The sequence below is a fragment of the Harpia harpyja genome, chromosome 3 (assembly GCF_026419915.1).
Source record: "Harpia harpyja isolate bHarHar1 chromosome 3, bHarHar1 primary haplotype, whole genome shotgun sequence".
Taxonomy (NCBI): domain Eukaryota; kingdom Metazoa; phylum Chordata; class Aves; order Accipitriformes; family Accipitridae; genus Harpia; species Harpia harpyja.
In genome coordinates this window covers 30226398-30243040 of record NC_068942.1, presented here as the reverse complement: position 1 = coordinate 30243040, position 16643 = coordinate 30226398, and the positions used below count along the sequence as shown (strand labels likewise).

Genomic DNA, 16643 nt, shown 5'->3' with positions numbered 1-16643 from the left:
TTTAACTGAAAAGATCACTAAAAGGAAGTGAGAAGGATACAGCAAATGCATTTCTTAAAGACATCTGGGTACACAATGGATGCTATTTTGGCCTAAGAATTGCCTGTATTTAACTTAAAGATTTCTAGAATAGTTTGAATGTACAAAAATCAAATTCATTACTATATTCTGTGAGCACTTAAGAGTAACTAACTTGCAAGATCGATTTTTTTTCTAGCTGCATTTTCATTTCTCATTGCAGCCTAATTAGTCTTGCTTTAGCTTTTTTTGTTGTTGATAATGGTCTTTATTTTTGTTTTTAATGGAAATGAAGCTTTTGTCATTCCTTCTGTGCATTGACATACCATCACCCTTCTCTCTAGTAACTTTTACACACATCAAACATTTCAAGGAAATTCCGCCTTAAGTTCCTACAAGTTTCACAACATAGCAGCAGCAATTAGGGGACAGACAGAGACATCGGTGAGTAAACCTATAAAGAACAAGAAGGGCAGAGCTCAGATGTTACAGGGTTTGTCAGACAATGGCCAGACTAGTCACATCACGCACTTTTGGATGTGCGTGTTACACAAGAAAGAGGAAGGTTAGCATGAGGATACATCAAGAAGGAGTACTTTGTTTAGGAAACCCGTAGGAAATGAGGCTTTGACAGCTCACTGCTCTTAGAATAACTTGTTTGATTTCCTCAAAACACTGGGGGGGAATATATCACTTTATCCTACCTCTGTACTTCCAATACATGGTGATAAACACGTGTAATTAAATCCATGAGATTTATCCATACACAGTGCTCCTGGGGCACAGCTTATATTGTAGAATAGGCAGGCGTCAATATCCAGTTCACATCTTTCACCTTCAAAACCTGCACCACAAAAAGAATGTTTAATCACAGTTCATTCAGAATATTGACATTATGTCTGTTCAGGGTGTTAGCAGTTAACACCACTCTACTAGAGTAATTTGGCAGTTTTATTTCCTAAACAAAGTGAAAAAGTAGGATTCTTCATAAAAATGTTCATTGTATACATTGAGATATATTGCTATTTTTATGTTGCTATTTCTTAAACTTAAATACTTGGATGACATGTTCTTTGTTCTGTTTAGAAAATACAATAAATTTCCAATGACTCACCTATAGGGCAAGTGCACTTAAAGTGATCTTCACAGTCAACACATGTTCCTCCATTTTCACATGAATTGGAACCACAGTTACCAATTTGCACCTCGCAGAATTCTCCTGGGGTTGAAAAAAAAATCCTAAAAAGGTTAAGAATTAATATCATGTTCTTAAAAAAACCCCATGAACCATTTTAGTAATATTGGTAAAATAACTATTGCTTTAAATAATCTTTCTGGAATATTGGTTAGAATTTAAATACCTTGTGTAAGTTTCCAGACTTTTTTCTCTCCCTTTATATAAAAAAACCTCAGAGTCTTAAAAAAAAAAGGTCAAAACAAACTCTTTCACCATTAAAAAACAATTTTAGATGGGATCCAAATGGGGATACAGAGCTGAAGAGGAAGGATTTTCACTGGAAATAATTATCTGAAATGGAGGTGACACCTTTGCATTTTCTTCTACTTTTTACGGCTGCATGAGTCAACCCTGATCTCTACTCAAGACTTTTGATTCTATTATTCATGTATTTCATTATGTCATTGCTGAGCTCCATTTTGGCTAGGAAAAAGCTAGTCCTCATTTGTCTGGTTGAACCTCTAGTGTCATTCCACCAAAAAATTACTTGCTTCGCTAGCTGAAGACTTTTTTTTAGCTCAGCAAGAAGAAATAACTGAGCTTGTAACTGGACAGTTCTAAAATACGTACTGAAGAGAAATATATCTCTAGCAATGTGATAAGAGTCAATAAAGAAGACCGTCAGCTTTACCATTAGACTTGGAAAAGCAATAGATTTGACAAAAAAGAAAACACATTAAGGTTTTCGCCTTATCCTTTTTGGTACTGAAAACAATATAATGAATTCTGTGTAAAGGTTCTTGAGGTTTTTTTCTTGTTGTTGGTGTGCTGTTGTCCCTTTTTCCATTTTTTTATTTATAATTTACTATTTCTACAGCAGGAGTTCAGTATTTTTTTTTTATTTTAGAAAGGATAAAGAAGAGAGAAATGAAAAGTGAAACAATCTTTACTGTTGAGAAAACTAGAAGAAGATGGAGGAGGTTTGAAAAGTTTCAAAGAGGAAAACTGCAGAAAAGAAAATAAGCGTAGATTACTGATGTTTTTACGACCAACTTGGTTGTAATCAGTGTTACTTCACTCAGTGGCTTAAGCAAAAAAACCAAGAGAGCTGTACAGGAGAAAAATATTTGGGAGAGATATATAAGAAATTGGGATAATTTCTTTAATCAGACAATATGTTCTGTAAAACGGTGTGTCAAAAGTTAGTATTCTATCTGAAATTCTTCATATGGCAAAAAAAAGGAAATAATTTTACTTCAAATAATGAAATTGTTTTTAAATTTTTAATCAGCTCTCTTTCTGACCTAAGGCCAGAGACATCAGGAGAACACAAACTAACAGTATAAAATTTGGTAAGGAAATGACTATGTCTCTGTTTCAGCAAAGCATTTCTGCCAATTTCATTCACTTTAGTCCATTCCTAATATAAAACACTTCAGCTTTGAGAAACATACACTGTATCTTTTAATATGCTGGAGTGGAGGGTCAAACTAAGACCTAAAGACTGCATTATATGGACTGTAATGTAAACAGGAATATACTTATTAAGGCCTCAATGCTGTGACTTGCTGGCCAGAAATCTCTATCTGGGGCCAACAGGTGCTGAAACACATGTACAAGCTCATGTATTTAGAGAGAGGTTGACCAGCATGCTATACAGACTTTTAATGTTTATTTTGTCCCTTTGCTCCTCAGCCAAAAATAGCCCAGTGTTAACATTTATCAATTTTTCAACAGCCAAGAGTATATTTTATTGTAAGTTATAAAGCTTACCGAGTCAGAAATATTTTTAAAAGTATATTATTACCAGTAAATATAAATAATAGAGAAAATAGGAAATTAGATACTGCTTGATGTTTATTATTATAATATAATATGTAATGTTATGTGGGCGACTATGGACAACTTGACCTTACATTTACAAGGCTCTCATTTGCTAACTTTGTATTGACACTAAAGGTAACTATATGTATCTGTATCTCTGGGGAGATACCATCATGATTAATACTTTTAGAAAGTCATGTTATGAGCCAGAACAAGAGTTATAAAATGTAACTTTGTGTAATATTGGTTGGCAAAAAGACATGCTAAAAAATAAATAGATACTTTAATTGCAAAATCAGCCAAATGCATTGAGGAAGTAAGTTGCTGTCTCCTAGGAAATGTGGGGGGTTTTAAATTTTTTCTTAATGAGGTCTGGAAGGCAAAACTGGGAAAAAAAAGCTGGGAATAAACTTCAACTCAGTATGTATTTTGGATCCATTTTTTCATATTTATTCATGAGGGTGGAATTGTCTTGTCCAAGAAACCCTTATGAATAAATATTAGTACAATCAAACATGCTTAAAGAATTATTTTGCTATAAATCTGAAATTCTTACAATGGCTGTATCCTTTAAGTGAACTTTACAATTTTTCCCTGCCACAATGAGGTCAAAAAAACCTAGTAAATGCAAACTGTTATAAAATTTATTAGAATCTGAATACTGCTGAGAAATGCATAATTTATGGTATTAAGATCTGATTAAGTGTTAAATGGATGTCAGGAGAGATCTCTACAGTAATCCACTTAGCTTTTAATGCCTCATTATCACTTCATAGTGAGTGAGGGCTGAATAATTGAGAAATGCAATACTTAGAGAACTCAAACAAGATTTTTGTGCGCAATTAAACATGTTATTCTTCTATCAGGAATAAGTTCAGCAGGTACAAAGAACAAAGGAAAAAATAAAGAAATTATACAATATAAGAGGGAGGGAAAATAATTTGATTAAAGAGTTTACAGTTGTACTGTTTATTTTTAAAAATGACCTTACACATTTTTTACCTAAGCGTGTGTTCTTACAAGTTAAATTGTTTAATTACAATTTCTATGACCAAGATATCAGTGAAATAAAATGTGACCACAAACGGGCACAAACTAAGGTTATGCATGAACATCAGGAAACTTTTTTTTACTGCAAGGGTGACCAAGCACTGGCACAGGTTGCCCAGAGAGGTGGTGGAGTCTCCATCCTTGGAGACATTCAAAAGCCATCTGGACATGGTCCTGGGCAACTGGCTCTAGGGGACTCTGCTTGAGTAAGGGAGTTGGACGAGATGACCTCCAGAGGTCCCTTCCCAACCTCAATCATTCTGTGATACTGTGAGTCTGTGATTCTGTGAAAATCTCACGTTGAAAGGGACCCATAAGGATCATCCAGTCCAACTCCCTGCTCCTTGCTGGACTACCTACAACTAAACCATACGACTAAAAGCATCGTCCACACCCCTTGAACTCCGACAGCCTTGGCGCCATGACCGCTTCCCTGGGGAGCCCGTTCTAGTGACTGACCACCCGCTCAGTGAAGAACCTTTTCCTGATGTCCAATCTGAACTTCCCCTGACGGAACTTCATTCCATTTCCTCATGTCCTATCACTGGTCACCAGAGAGAGATCAGCACCTCCCCCTCCACTGCCCCCCTTGAGGAAGGCGTAGACTGCGACGAGGTCACCCCTCAGCCTTCTCTTCTCCAAGTGGAACAAGCCAAGTGACCTCAGCCGTTCCTTGTGAGTCTTGCCCTTGAGACCCTTCACCACCTTTTTTGCTGTCCTCTGGACACACTCTAATAGTTTGATCTCCTTCTTATATCGAGTCGCCCAAAACTGCACACAGTACTCAAGGTGGGGCCGCACCAGTGCAGCGCAGAGTGGGACAATCCCCTCCCTCGACCAGCCAGCTGTGCTGTGCTTGATGCACCCCAGGACACGGCTGGCCCTTCTGGCTGCCAGGGCACACTGTTGACTCAGTTTCAACTTGCCATCAACCCAGACCCCCAGATCTCTTTCTGTGGGGCTGCTTCTCCAGCCTGTCATCCCCCAGTTTGTACGTATAACCAGGATTGCCCCATCCCAGGTGGAGAATCTGGGAAGTCAATACACTTCAGTTCTTGACGATGGGATTGGCATTTAAGTTTTTCCAGTCAAGGACCTCACCAGCTTACCATGACTTTTCAAAGAGATAGCGACCTCACAATGGCATTGGCCAGGTTCCTCAGCACCATTTGGTATGTCTTTTCTGGTCCCATGGACCCGTACATGTCCGATGTACTTATGTGCTCCTAACAGTATCTTCCTCTACTGTGGGTAGTGCTACATTCCCAGATTTTGTCTGCTACCAGGCTCAAGGAACTGGAAGGCACCTGAGCACGCAGCTGTGAAAACTGAGGCATAAAAAGCAGTTTACTTTGCATTGTACCCACTGCCCCACAGAGCAGAGGGCCCTTGTTTTCCTTGTCTTTTCTTTTGCTACCAATACACTTAGAGAAAACTTTCTTGTCCTCCCTGATTCTTGCTAGTTTCGTCTCCAGCTGAGCTTTAGCTTTTCTAACTCCATCTATGCACACTCAGGTAATGTCTCTATATTCCTCTCAAGCAGCTTATCCCCGCTTCCACTTTCTGTGTACTACGGGATGAGACATTTAACTACATTAGCGTAGTAAACATGAAAGTATATATCTTGCTTCTCATCCATGTTTGTTAGCTTGGTATCCATGATGCACTAAAGCAACTACATAGCTCTGGGCTTCGTACCAGCCAGCTAAGAAACAGATAAGCTAGCATACTTATGTCTGATTATAAACTTATCAGTGCATTTAAATAATAATAACAAATAACCAAATCCAGATGATATTCACCTAAGAATTCTAAAGGGACTGAAACATGACATTGCTGAATTACTGTCAGTGGCATGTGAGCAACCATTGAAATCGACTTTGGGACCAGAAGAAGGAAAGGTGGCAAATGCAATACAAATTCTGAAAGGAACCGTGAGGGGTTTTAGCGCGTAGCCCTGCACTACAGTACTGCCACTGCTAGCAAGAGGCCACAAGCTTTACACTGAATTTGCAAGGCCTTAGGACTGAAGGTCATCAGGCTTGGTCTGTCTTTCCTGCGGTGATGTTTTACTTGGCTTAACAGTGACAGCATTTTTTTTTCTTCTGATTTGCTTTACTTTTGTTTATCTTGGTACGGTACAACCATAGTTTTATATAGATAGTAGTAACAAGTAGTTATTGTATGTATAGTGAGATTTACAACTCTAATGCAATGCTGTAAAGAAATACAGGGCTGGTACGATAACAGAGGCCTTGAGAAGTGGAGACACCGCATGCGATGTGAGGAACACAGGCGTGGGATGGTAAGAGATGGGGCATAGGTTTGGCATTGGAGACCCCGTGGCTATAAACAACTCACCAGTGGTCAGTTAAAGAATGCAGACCTGGAGCTGGACAAAACTGGTCTTAAGGGTAACAAAAAGAACAAAGAAATACTATTTAATATACATTAGAACCACTATAAGAAGTAAATTCAGGTACAAAATAGAACTGCAGCCCAACGAAGAAAAAGTGTAAAAGCATTTTAGCAGACATATAGAAATAACCCCAAGGAGATCCTAGAGAGCTGGAGAAGAAACCACCAGTATGAACATCATATTCCTCCCAGTGAAGGACTATAGATTCTCTAACACTGCCCCCAACACCACCACTATGAAACCACTGACCTTAAGCCCCAGAGGAGGAGGGAAAAAGGTGAGTATAATGTCATGAAAAGGGGCAGAAACTAAAAATTATGTGAGTCCCAATTTAAACACCATCTTTATTCATTTTCTGTAGCAATTAGATCTGGCCCAATAATGATTATATTTTTAACATTTCAGTTACATTACCAATAAATTTGTGGCTTTACATGTATATGAAGTGTGCTTCTTCCTTGCCCATAACCAAGATTTTGAGCATAACAGAATTTACCGAATAACTTCCTGAACGTCCTTATAAAGAACATAACTCACAGTTGCCTTCCATATTCCCAAGTGTAGAAAAGTCAGCACTTCTAATAAGAGTGTTTAATTTTTAACTGACCCAGACATTTTAAGCTCTAAAATCAGAATTTGTGTTCCTTAGGACTTCAGCTGCACTTGTCATTACTAGAAATATTTTCAGGTTATGTGTTCTGTTTTGGTCTACTTTTGCACTTCTGCACTCAATTTAATATTATCATTTTTTTTTTGCAGAAACTATGTAAGTAACAACTAGTATGCTAATAAAGAGTACATAAAGAATCTACACTAAGCATTTCCCATTCCCTATTTTATATGGCAACAAGTTTATCAAACAAAATATAGTACATGACCTAACACTTTTCTTCAGTGCACAGGTACTGGGACTGCATCATAATTCTTTTTTTTTTTCCTCTCTAAAATTAAAGTAATTTTAGCAAGCTACAACTTAAGAGTATTTTTTCTTTTTTCTGTTTTTGAATGTAGTTATGTTATAACACTCAAATAGATTTAGTGCAGATGTGCACGTGTGCATACGCAGACATACACACAAAGCCACTACTTTTTGACCATTTAAACCAAGAAGCTAGTGGGAACATTAAAAAATATGTTCTTTGGCAGGGCATGGGCAGTTAAGATTCACCTTCTGAAATGTGGGCCTTTATATCCATGCTATTGCATTTACAGGCCATGAAAAACTCTTAACTTTTGAAGCGTGATTTGTCTCATCCTGAACTCTATGTCCAAAATAGGTCAGATGATTGGAGTCTTTAAAATACTCATTTCTTTCCACAGAACCTGCAGACAGCACAGAGTGACAAGCCTGGTACAGACATTGTAGGCACTTAAAAATTAGCCATGATTTATTCCACTTCCAGGAACTTTTAATTACTTTGAAAGACAATAAATGCACTTACAGTAATCTGTATTGGACCCACTAAAAGTTGGAAAATAGATTTACACAGATTCTGAATATTTCCTCATTTTCATTTGGAGTTGTGTAGAACTATGCAGTAAATATATTCTTAGAGAATTCTAGGTATAGTAATTAATCTTTGTGCTTTTCAAAGTAAAGTAGCTTCAGTGAATGAGAACAGAATAAAAAAAAGCACAAGAACTGATCTGACAATTCACACATGTAGGTGTTAAAAGTGTCTGCCTGACTGTAACTCAGACAGTTGAAGAATCAAGTTTAAATTACTTTGTTTTGACATTAGAATGTGAAAATTCTATTATAAGCTACATGAAAAGTCTGTCTTTAATAAACTAGTTATCATAAATATTAAAATGAAGATTTATTTAAAATTAAGGTACGTGGTTTTTCAGCCCTCTTAGAATAAAATATAATTGTATACTGATAAAAAAAAGGTTGTCTTGACTCTACTGCTAAACTTGAAAACCAGGAACATATAATTCAACCCACTGGTGGAAAGATTTCTGCTATAGGTGGGCTGAAGATACTTACAGCTGGATAATCTCCACTGACTATAGAAGAAATCTAGAAAACCTGTTTAAACTAAATTACTAACTTTTCGATTGCTGAAGATACATAATACTGAATTAATTCATTCATTGACTATCACTACCTCTATCCCAATATTTAATAAAAAAAAATAATGAATGAATGATACAGCCATCTGAAATGGTAGTTGGCTTCAGAATATACAGATTTATCTACAATGGTATTTGGAAAATAATCTACGAATATTATTTTTTGTCAAAATTTGCAGTTTTAATGATAATTGCTCACTTACTTTACTTTCAAAATTCCTTGTATCTCCATTTTAAGATGGTATTTCACAAATCCCTGGGAAGGAGGGTTATTCTTCTGAGAGGAAGGGATTATAGAAGGTAAACCCAAGAAAAATGTGATATTAATAATTTCTAATTAAGTTTAAAGGCAATAGTTTCCATTAACTCTTGAAAAACAATTTGCTGGGGTTGGAGATAACAGTTCTGAAATTGGAACTCATAATTTGCTAAATCTGACCGGGTGAAAGATATTAGGCGCATTTACACCATACAGTGGACCAGTGTTCTAGAAAGCTGTTTCTCCTCTTATGAAAGCAACATAACCTTTTTGACACAGAGACACCGATGCCCCAAGAAGTGAGAGCAGCCACACTGAAACATACATGTTCACTAAATACTGTCCCAGCTTCATAGAGTAAGGGAATCCAAATTTTAATACAAGCATTTTCCAGTTCCAGTGAACATTAGTAGGCTTATTCTCAAATTTTACCAGCTAGTATCTTTTTATTTACATGGAGCTGGATTTAAAGCTTTTTGAAAAGATCATCTTCTCCTGGTTTAGAGTGAAATGAAATCATTCAAGGACCCTTAGGAACAGTCCTTTCTGAAAGTTCCTCTGTAACTGTTGTTTTAGCACAGAGTCTTTTAGCTGAGCTACTTTTTACAGAACATCTTTAAATTTGTTTGAGATGTATTTTATTAACCTTGGCTCTTAAATGAACTCATTATTCTGGAACATACAATTTGACTTTTGACCATCTAATAGATTATCTGCCCTTTCTCCTAGCTGCCTCCAGGATTTAGCTGGAAACCTGGCCTTAAAGATTCAGCCCTTGGCAAAGTCTTTTGTAGCCCTGTCTCTCAAATAGGCTCTTACCCTCTTGTGGGGAATTTGTTTGTTTTGTTGCCAAAGTGCCCTTCATATATGTCTCACTAAAAAATCTGGTTCATAAAAAAAAAACCAACAGGATACTTGAATATGCAAAACATTTTTCATGCCTGGAACAGAGAAATTTCCTCTAGTTTTATCCCCTTTCACTCTCTTTTAAACTCTTCCTTGTCTGAAGGAAATCAGTCAATCATTGTACGTGAAATGTGAAGAAATCCAGAACAACCACTCACAGAGAGAGGGAACCTTCCAGAATGAGCATCCACCCAGCCTACATAAACAACACCAGCCTTGCAGGTTCTTCTGCCCTCTGGAAGAGCATGAATGTCACACATGGAGTTCCAGAAAGGTGGTAGGTTTTTTAAAGTTTTATAAAATTCTTCAGCAAATTGACTCTAATTATTTAGATACAAGGATTCTGGATTGAGAACAGGATGAGATGGGTTATAAACTTGGAGTAAAGATGAATGTCAGTGTACTGGGACAGTAGCCCAAATTTGGGGAGGTGCCACAAAGATGGATCATAGAATGGTTTGGGTTGGAAGGGACTTTTAAAGGTCATCTAGTCTCAACCCCCTGCCATGGGCAGGGACATCTTCAACTCTATCAGGTTGCTCAGAGCCCCGTCCAACCTGACCTGGAATGTTTCCAGGGATGGGGCATCCACCACCTCTCTGGGCAACCTGTGCCAGTGTTTCACCACCCTCATTGTAAAAAAATATCTAGTCTAACCATACCCTCTTTCAGTTTCAAACCATTACCCCTTGTCCTATCATTGCAGGTTATATTAAAAATCTGTCCCCATCTTTCTTATAAGCCTCCTTTAAAGTACTGGGGGGCTGCTATAAGGTCTCCCTGGAGCCTTCTCTTCTCCAGGCTGAACAACCCCAACTCTCTCAGCCTGTCTTCACAGGAGAGGTGCTCCAGCCCTCTGATCATCTTTGTGTCCCTTCTCTGGACCCGCTCCAACAGGTCCATGTCTCTCCTGTGCTGAGGACCCCAGAGCTGGAGGCAGTACTCTAATTGATGTTAGTTCTAATGTTATTTAATGTTCTTATTAATGATCTTGAAAGTAGATTAAACAAAACTTTAATCACATACAGAGTTTATACTAAATTGTGGCAAATACTGAGGAGAAAGTTATAATACATACAGATCTCAAGAGGTTAAATATTTTGAAGGAACATGTTTTAAAAGTGAGATATGTCTCAGGAAATAGAAATTGAAGCAACTATATTTCAGAAAAAGAAAAAGTAAACCTGAGCTATTCAGAGAGAGAGTCCCCAAGTGAAGACCAAAGTATAGAAGTTGTTGCTGAATGTAAGTTTCTGATGTAATACAGGTTAAAAAGAAAGCAGATAGGTCTTACAGTGCCTATGAGGACTGCTTATGTCACAGGAAAAAATACATCAATAACAGACATCAATAACACAGATGAAACTATGCCAGAAGTCTGTCACATTGTAGTATGTATAGAGTATTTCAACAGACTGTTTTTTGGTTGGGGTTTTTTTTGGTAGTGGTTTTTTTTTTTTTTTTTTTTAGAAGGAACAACTACTGAACACAAAGGTTGAGAAATAGCATAAGAAAGCCTTGAAGATTTAGTTCATATGTTAGCATAATTCTAGCTTCAGTGGAGATACAGTGGACTATGTCAGCTAATGATGTGGTACATTGTGTCTGACAAAATGTAAGCAATATGTGGTTAAGCATGGTTATCCATACTTTAAAGAGGAAAGTCGATGTTCAGGTTAGTTTAAGAATGCTGTGGTGGATTGGTTTAGCTGAACATGGTAAAACAGGTAACTTTTTCTTAATCATGTTTTCTACATAGTTTCATTCATGATAATTTCTTCAGAAACACAAAATCCCAACTTGAACACTTCCACTATACAGAAAGACTTCAGGAGCTAAAAGATGTAAGACTAAGGCCTTTTAAAGAAATAAACTAGAGCTCCAAAGATCGGCTGTGTAACGAAAACAGTTGCTAGGTCGACATGATAGTGTTGTTCATCTCTCCAATGCATTTTCTACTTTTAAACATGTTAAATTTACTTCTACGCTACACACCTTATGTTTTAAGCCCATTAGTCTGATAGGTGATTTTATAGCACTGTCAACAATTTTTGTACATAAGTAAGATCTGAAATGCTGTACTCGGCTGACCTAATCAACACAGGCTCAACTGAGAAGCAGAAAAAAATGTCTCTATAGCTATTATAGATCATCAACTTTTTAAACCACTTCAAACAACTTGTTCTGAAGGCTTTTTGACTGAATTTACATAAAAGGCATACTTCCCTCCTGTTTCTTATTGATGATAATTTTTTGATAATTTTGGGGGGATGATATACAGCTATTTGAATGTACACTATCTCTCCAGCTGCCTTTCTGAATAATTAAAGCAAGCTGCAAATTCCTAGTTTCCCTTGTCATTTACAGCAGATTTATATGTTGGGTAATGAGAATGAATAATGCACTGGTGTTCTCTATGAGAGACTTATGAAACTATCCATGGAGAAAAGACCTTAAATTCCTTTTAGGTTTTACTCTGACTAAGTAGACAAGAAAAGTATAGACACCGATAGATGTAAAGCCAGAAGAGACAGACAAGCTAAAGCAAATCAGCATAGTTCTGGAAACTCCCTGAGAGCAAATTTGGGAGCTCTGTGCCTTAATGAAATGAGCCATGGTAGGCCGGTAGGAAGTGGAAAGCAGGAGAAGAAAATGGTGGTTTGTTTTGTATGCACCTGGCTTTGAGGTCAGACATTCACGTGAACATATTGTGATTAGGAAACACTCCCATCATGTCTCTGAAACTTTGCTACTTTTTAAAAATTCAGTCAGTGATGTAGAGCACCACTCTGATTTGAGTGCTGGTCTAATAGTCCTAGAAAGTAAAAGGTCAAGGGGTTTGTACTTCACTTAAAAAAAAAGTAGTTTGACAGAGGTGCATGAAAATAATTTTTAGATTTCATGAGCAGACGTAGCTAGCTAGAGTATTTTATATGTCAAGTTTAAGGGCACATTTTTAAGCATGTCCTTCAGCTGAGAACTTTACTGATTATTTACTTAGAAATCCATAGACATTGATACTATATATGCTGCTTAATAAACTACAGCATCTTTAAATTAACCATGTAATATATAACTATTCTTGATGGACAAAAATTCAATCAACATTCTTATTCATATGGGCCAAATATGTTCACTGTACAGTGACTTAAACTGGAAACTGAAATACTAAGAAATATGAGCATATTCATAAATATCCCCATGCACTGGGAACATTTTGTTCCATTTTAAAAGCAGCCAGCACTTAAATACTGATATTATATTTCTCTTTGAAGCATCAGGTAGAACAATTTTACAGTCTGGCTTTTCATGCAATTGTTGCATGCCAAAGGAAAAAAACGTATTTTCAGCATGAAACTTTCAGTAGTCTTAATATTTCTTGTGGAAATCAAGACCTGAGAAAAATTGTTGACTTCACCTGCTGTCGGTCACAGTCTGCTTGGAGTTCCCACAAGTATGGTACAACATCAGGCATTAGCCCTTCCTTAGTGTTTCTAGAGTTTATCATCTGCTTTAAATGAAGTATTATGCCAGTATGGTTTAACGCATTCTATTTATTTTCACATTGCTTACTTCTCTAACCTTTTATCTCAGTTGCTACTCCAGATAGAGTGGAACCATTTTGTTTTCATGTAATTCAGCTTGCTATCTTAGGTGAGAGATCTTTGTGAGGACCCGTGCCCTAACTAAAATAATTTCACCCTAAGTAATGCTATTCAGCCACGCCTTCTAAAAGGCATTTTAAACAGCAGGAAACATTTCTAGACATCTACTGAAGAGTATTAGAGATCGAATTTGGTTGTTATTTTTGCTTTCTGTCAGTTATCACTGAAAGTTCTTCTTTAACAGAAAACTGAATCCTCTGCAAAGCAGCGAGCTGTTTCTTTTTCCTTCACTTAATGAAGATAAGTATTCTGAGTGAATTCCTCTAGTAATACTTAGCAAGTGACTTCTTTTATTCCATTATTTCAGTCCATGGTCATTGATGTTTGGAATCTGTGTGCACTAACAATTTCTCTTTCAAAGGTGACAATGGTAATAACATAAAGTGCAATGAACAAAGCTTAAAATGACAGCAGCTGTTGCTGAGACATATACTGCTGTGTAATTCCAGTGACACTCCTGTGATATAGGGACCTCCCGTGATACTACAAAAATTCCTTTACCAGCTCACCTTTAGTACAGGGAATAGAGCGGTGGAAGAAATGTTATTGTTCTTTTTATCTATTTGAGTTTTGAGACTTATAAGACTTCCACTGTACTTCAACACAAAATAGAGACCTTCCCCGAATATTCTGGACATGGCAGAACACCTACCTGCCGACAGGGAGCAGTGAATGAATTCCTTATTTTGCTTTGCTTGTGTGCACAGCTTTTGCTTTCCCTATGAAACTGCCTTTATCTCAACTTTCAAAAGTATTCTTGCTTTTACCCTTCCGATTCTCTCCCCCATCCCACCGGGGGAGAGTGAGTGACCAGCTGTGTGGTGCTTAGCTGCCCACCGGTGTTCAACCATGTCACCACTGTGTTGTGGAGAACAAAAGAATTTTAAAATGTGGATTTAAATTAGGGGGGTAAAATAGGGTTTAAGTTAGGCAATGTAATTGTTTCATTCACTAGTATAAACGTTGTCTTAACTAGTCTGTGAAAGATAAAGGAACTTTTATATCCCATACCTTCTTCTCTGGGACATTAGCTATTATGGCACTGGAGATACTTTCTACAGAAGACTGTTTCAAACCACCTACATAGATCAATAGTGCAAGCTTCATCCAAGTCTGTTTATATTAATTTCCAATATACCTGTAGAAATTAGCAGCCCTGTCTCAACTCAATTAAACAATGAGGGAAAGAACAAAAATAAATTGTGGATAAATCTGTGAATGATCTTAATGAATCTTCTAAAAGGAAAGTTTGAAGATGAAGAAAAAGTATGTAATTGAAGTAGTACTTCAAATTCTGCTTGGTGAGTTTGCTTGGGGTGCGATTCATTTTAGCAGTAGTAAGATTATTTTAATTAAAGGACCTTTCTACTAACTAAATGAAGTGTCTAACATGCCCAATCAATTCCTGCCTATATGATTGCTCTACACACAAGGAAAGATAGTAATTAATTAGAGGAAGCTTGTTCAAGGACAATTGGTCTACTGTGCAAAACCTGAGAAATCGCTGACATGGATTGTTTCATTTCAATGTCATAAGCCATGTTACTTACATGCACTGTTGTAGATACAAAGGTTTTTATCCACTTTCAGAGAAGAGAAAAAGGAAAAGCAAAATAAGGAACTAACTGTAGAAGGAAATTGAAAGCACAAAAGTCATGACATCTATTCAACAAATATAACTATATTTTATAACCTTTTTCTTTTCTCCTTTGAGCATTTAAACTGAACACATGGATATTTTTCTAAGTCAATGATCCAAAATGTATCTTATATATATACCGAAATAAGAAACGTAGTTTAAAATTGCATTTGTGTGTATATGCTAACCTTCTACAAAGTTTCATTAAAGAGTATGAAACCAAAATCAAATGTTTTTATTATTTTTAAAATCAAAGTTCTGCTTTTCACAGCTGACAATGTTACATCATGTCATATTTTGTTTTCCCTAAGATAAGTTTTCTCCAAATATGATTTAAATGTTAATGCAAAGGCTACAGCTGTAGTGTTTATAATTTATAAACACAATTAAGAACAATTAGATGTGAACTGCAATAGCCTTTCTGGTTGCAGATGCTATTTAATTCAGAGTCAAGTAAACATGCCAAAATTGCCACTGCATTGTCCTTCGCTCTCTCCCTTCCCAAACACACAAATGAAACAATAAACAGGTATAAATGAAAAATGCTATGGAACAAGAGTGAAAAAGTAACGGATAATTTATAAATGGAAAGAAGTAAAAGAAATAAATATATCTATTACAATATAAAGAACCCCTTACAATGAGATCACACAAAGGAAAGAATCTTGACCTTATGGTAAGATGTCCCTGAACACTGAAGTCAGTTCCACTTGAACTCAGTCATTACTCAGTGTTTAGTAAGGTTAAATTGTATTAATTGCATACATTTATTGCCATTTACTATAGCCTGTCAGACTTTTGTTTCATGATTATGTTGTACAGTAGAAACCTTATTATTATCTCAAAAGCTTGAAGTATCATAGCAAAACATTACTTTTATTAACAAATCCATAATTTTAGTTGTCACACCAATAAAAAATAACCCAAGATTACATTGAAAAAAGAGAACCATACAGATGACAAGATGGAAGTGAAAAGAGAGGTTGATAGTTACAACTCTCTGGGATATGATTCTATGATTTCTTTTTCAATGGTAATAGATTTAAAGTCTGTTTTCTCTGTGTATTACTAGCATTTCTTTAATTTAATTTTCATTCTTTGGGTAACAACTACTAAGTTTCTATCATTCAATTGGTTATTTTTTAAATTCTGTTAATCTTTTTGGCACTTACCTTTAAATTGATATACATCTGGCTAATATCTGTTTCCTTACTGTTACCTAAAACTGGAGTAAATCATATTCAATGACTCTTTTTCAGTTCTCTCTCTAACCAAATATTAGTGAAGCATTGTAGAATCCAAATTAAATGGGCTTCTACTTCCAGGGTAAGGAGGAGGAAAAAATAGAAGTTGTTTTCCTTGCAAGCTAACAACCAATGTGGTTAATCTAAACTATTTTTCCAGGCTTCTTTTGTAGCCAATTGAAAAAGAAACACTCCTGAAGAAAGTGTTTCAACCACTACCAAATACCTAACACAGGTGGTCTCAATTCCCCCCTGAAAACACTTACTCACTGACAATACATGGAGCCTTGAAGACTTGTTTACTAGGTCTCACATTACTCTAGACTTCTAAAGTCAAGTAAAGTGAATCAGTTAATTCCACGCCAA

At 36.4% G+C, this 16643-nt stretch overlaps 1 protein-coding gene across 1 annotated transcript in view; it reads right to left on the bottom strand.

Moving 5' to 3' along the window:
• Positions 1-16643, bottom strand: part of EYS (eyes shut homolog) — a 1008942-nt gene that overhangs the window by 788840 nt on the left and 203459 nt on the right. The window contains exons 8-9 of the mRNA XM_052781811.1: positions 1133-1237; positions 723-862 (exon numbers count right to left, since the gene is read on the bottom strand). Of these exons, the coding sequence (XP_052637771.1) occupies positions 723-862; positions 1133-1237 (245 nt within the window). The remainder of the gene's footprint in view (positions 1-722; positions 863-1132; positions 1238-16643) is intronic.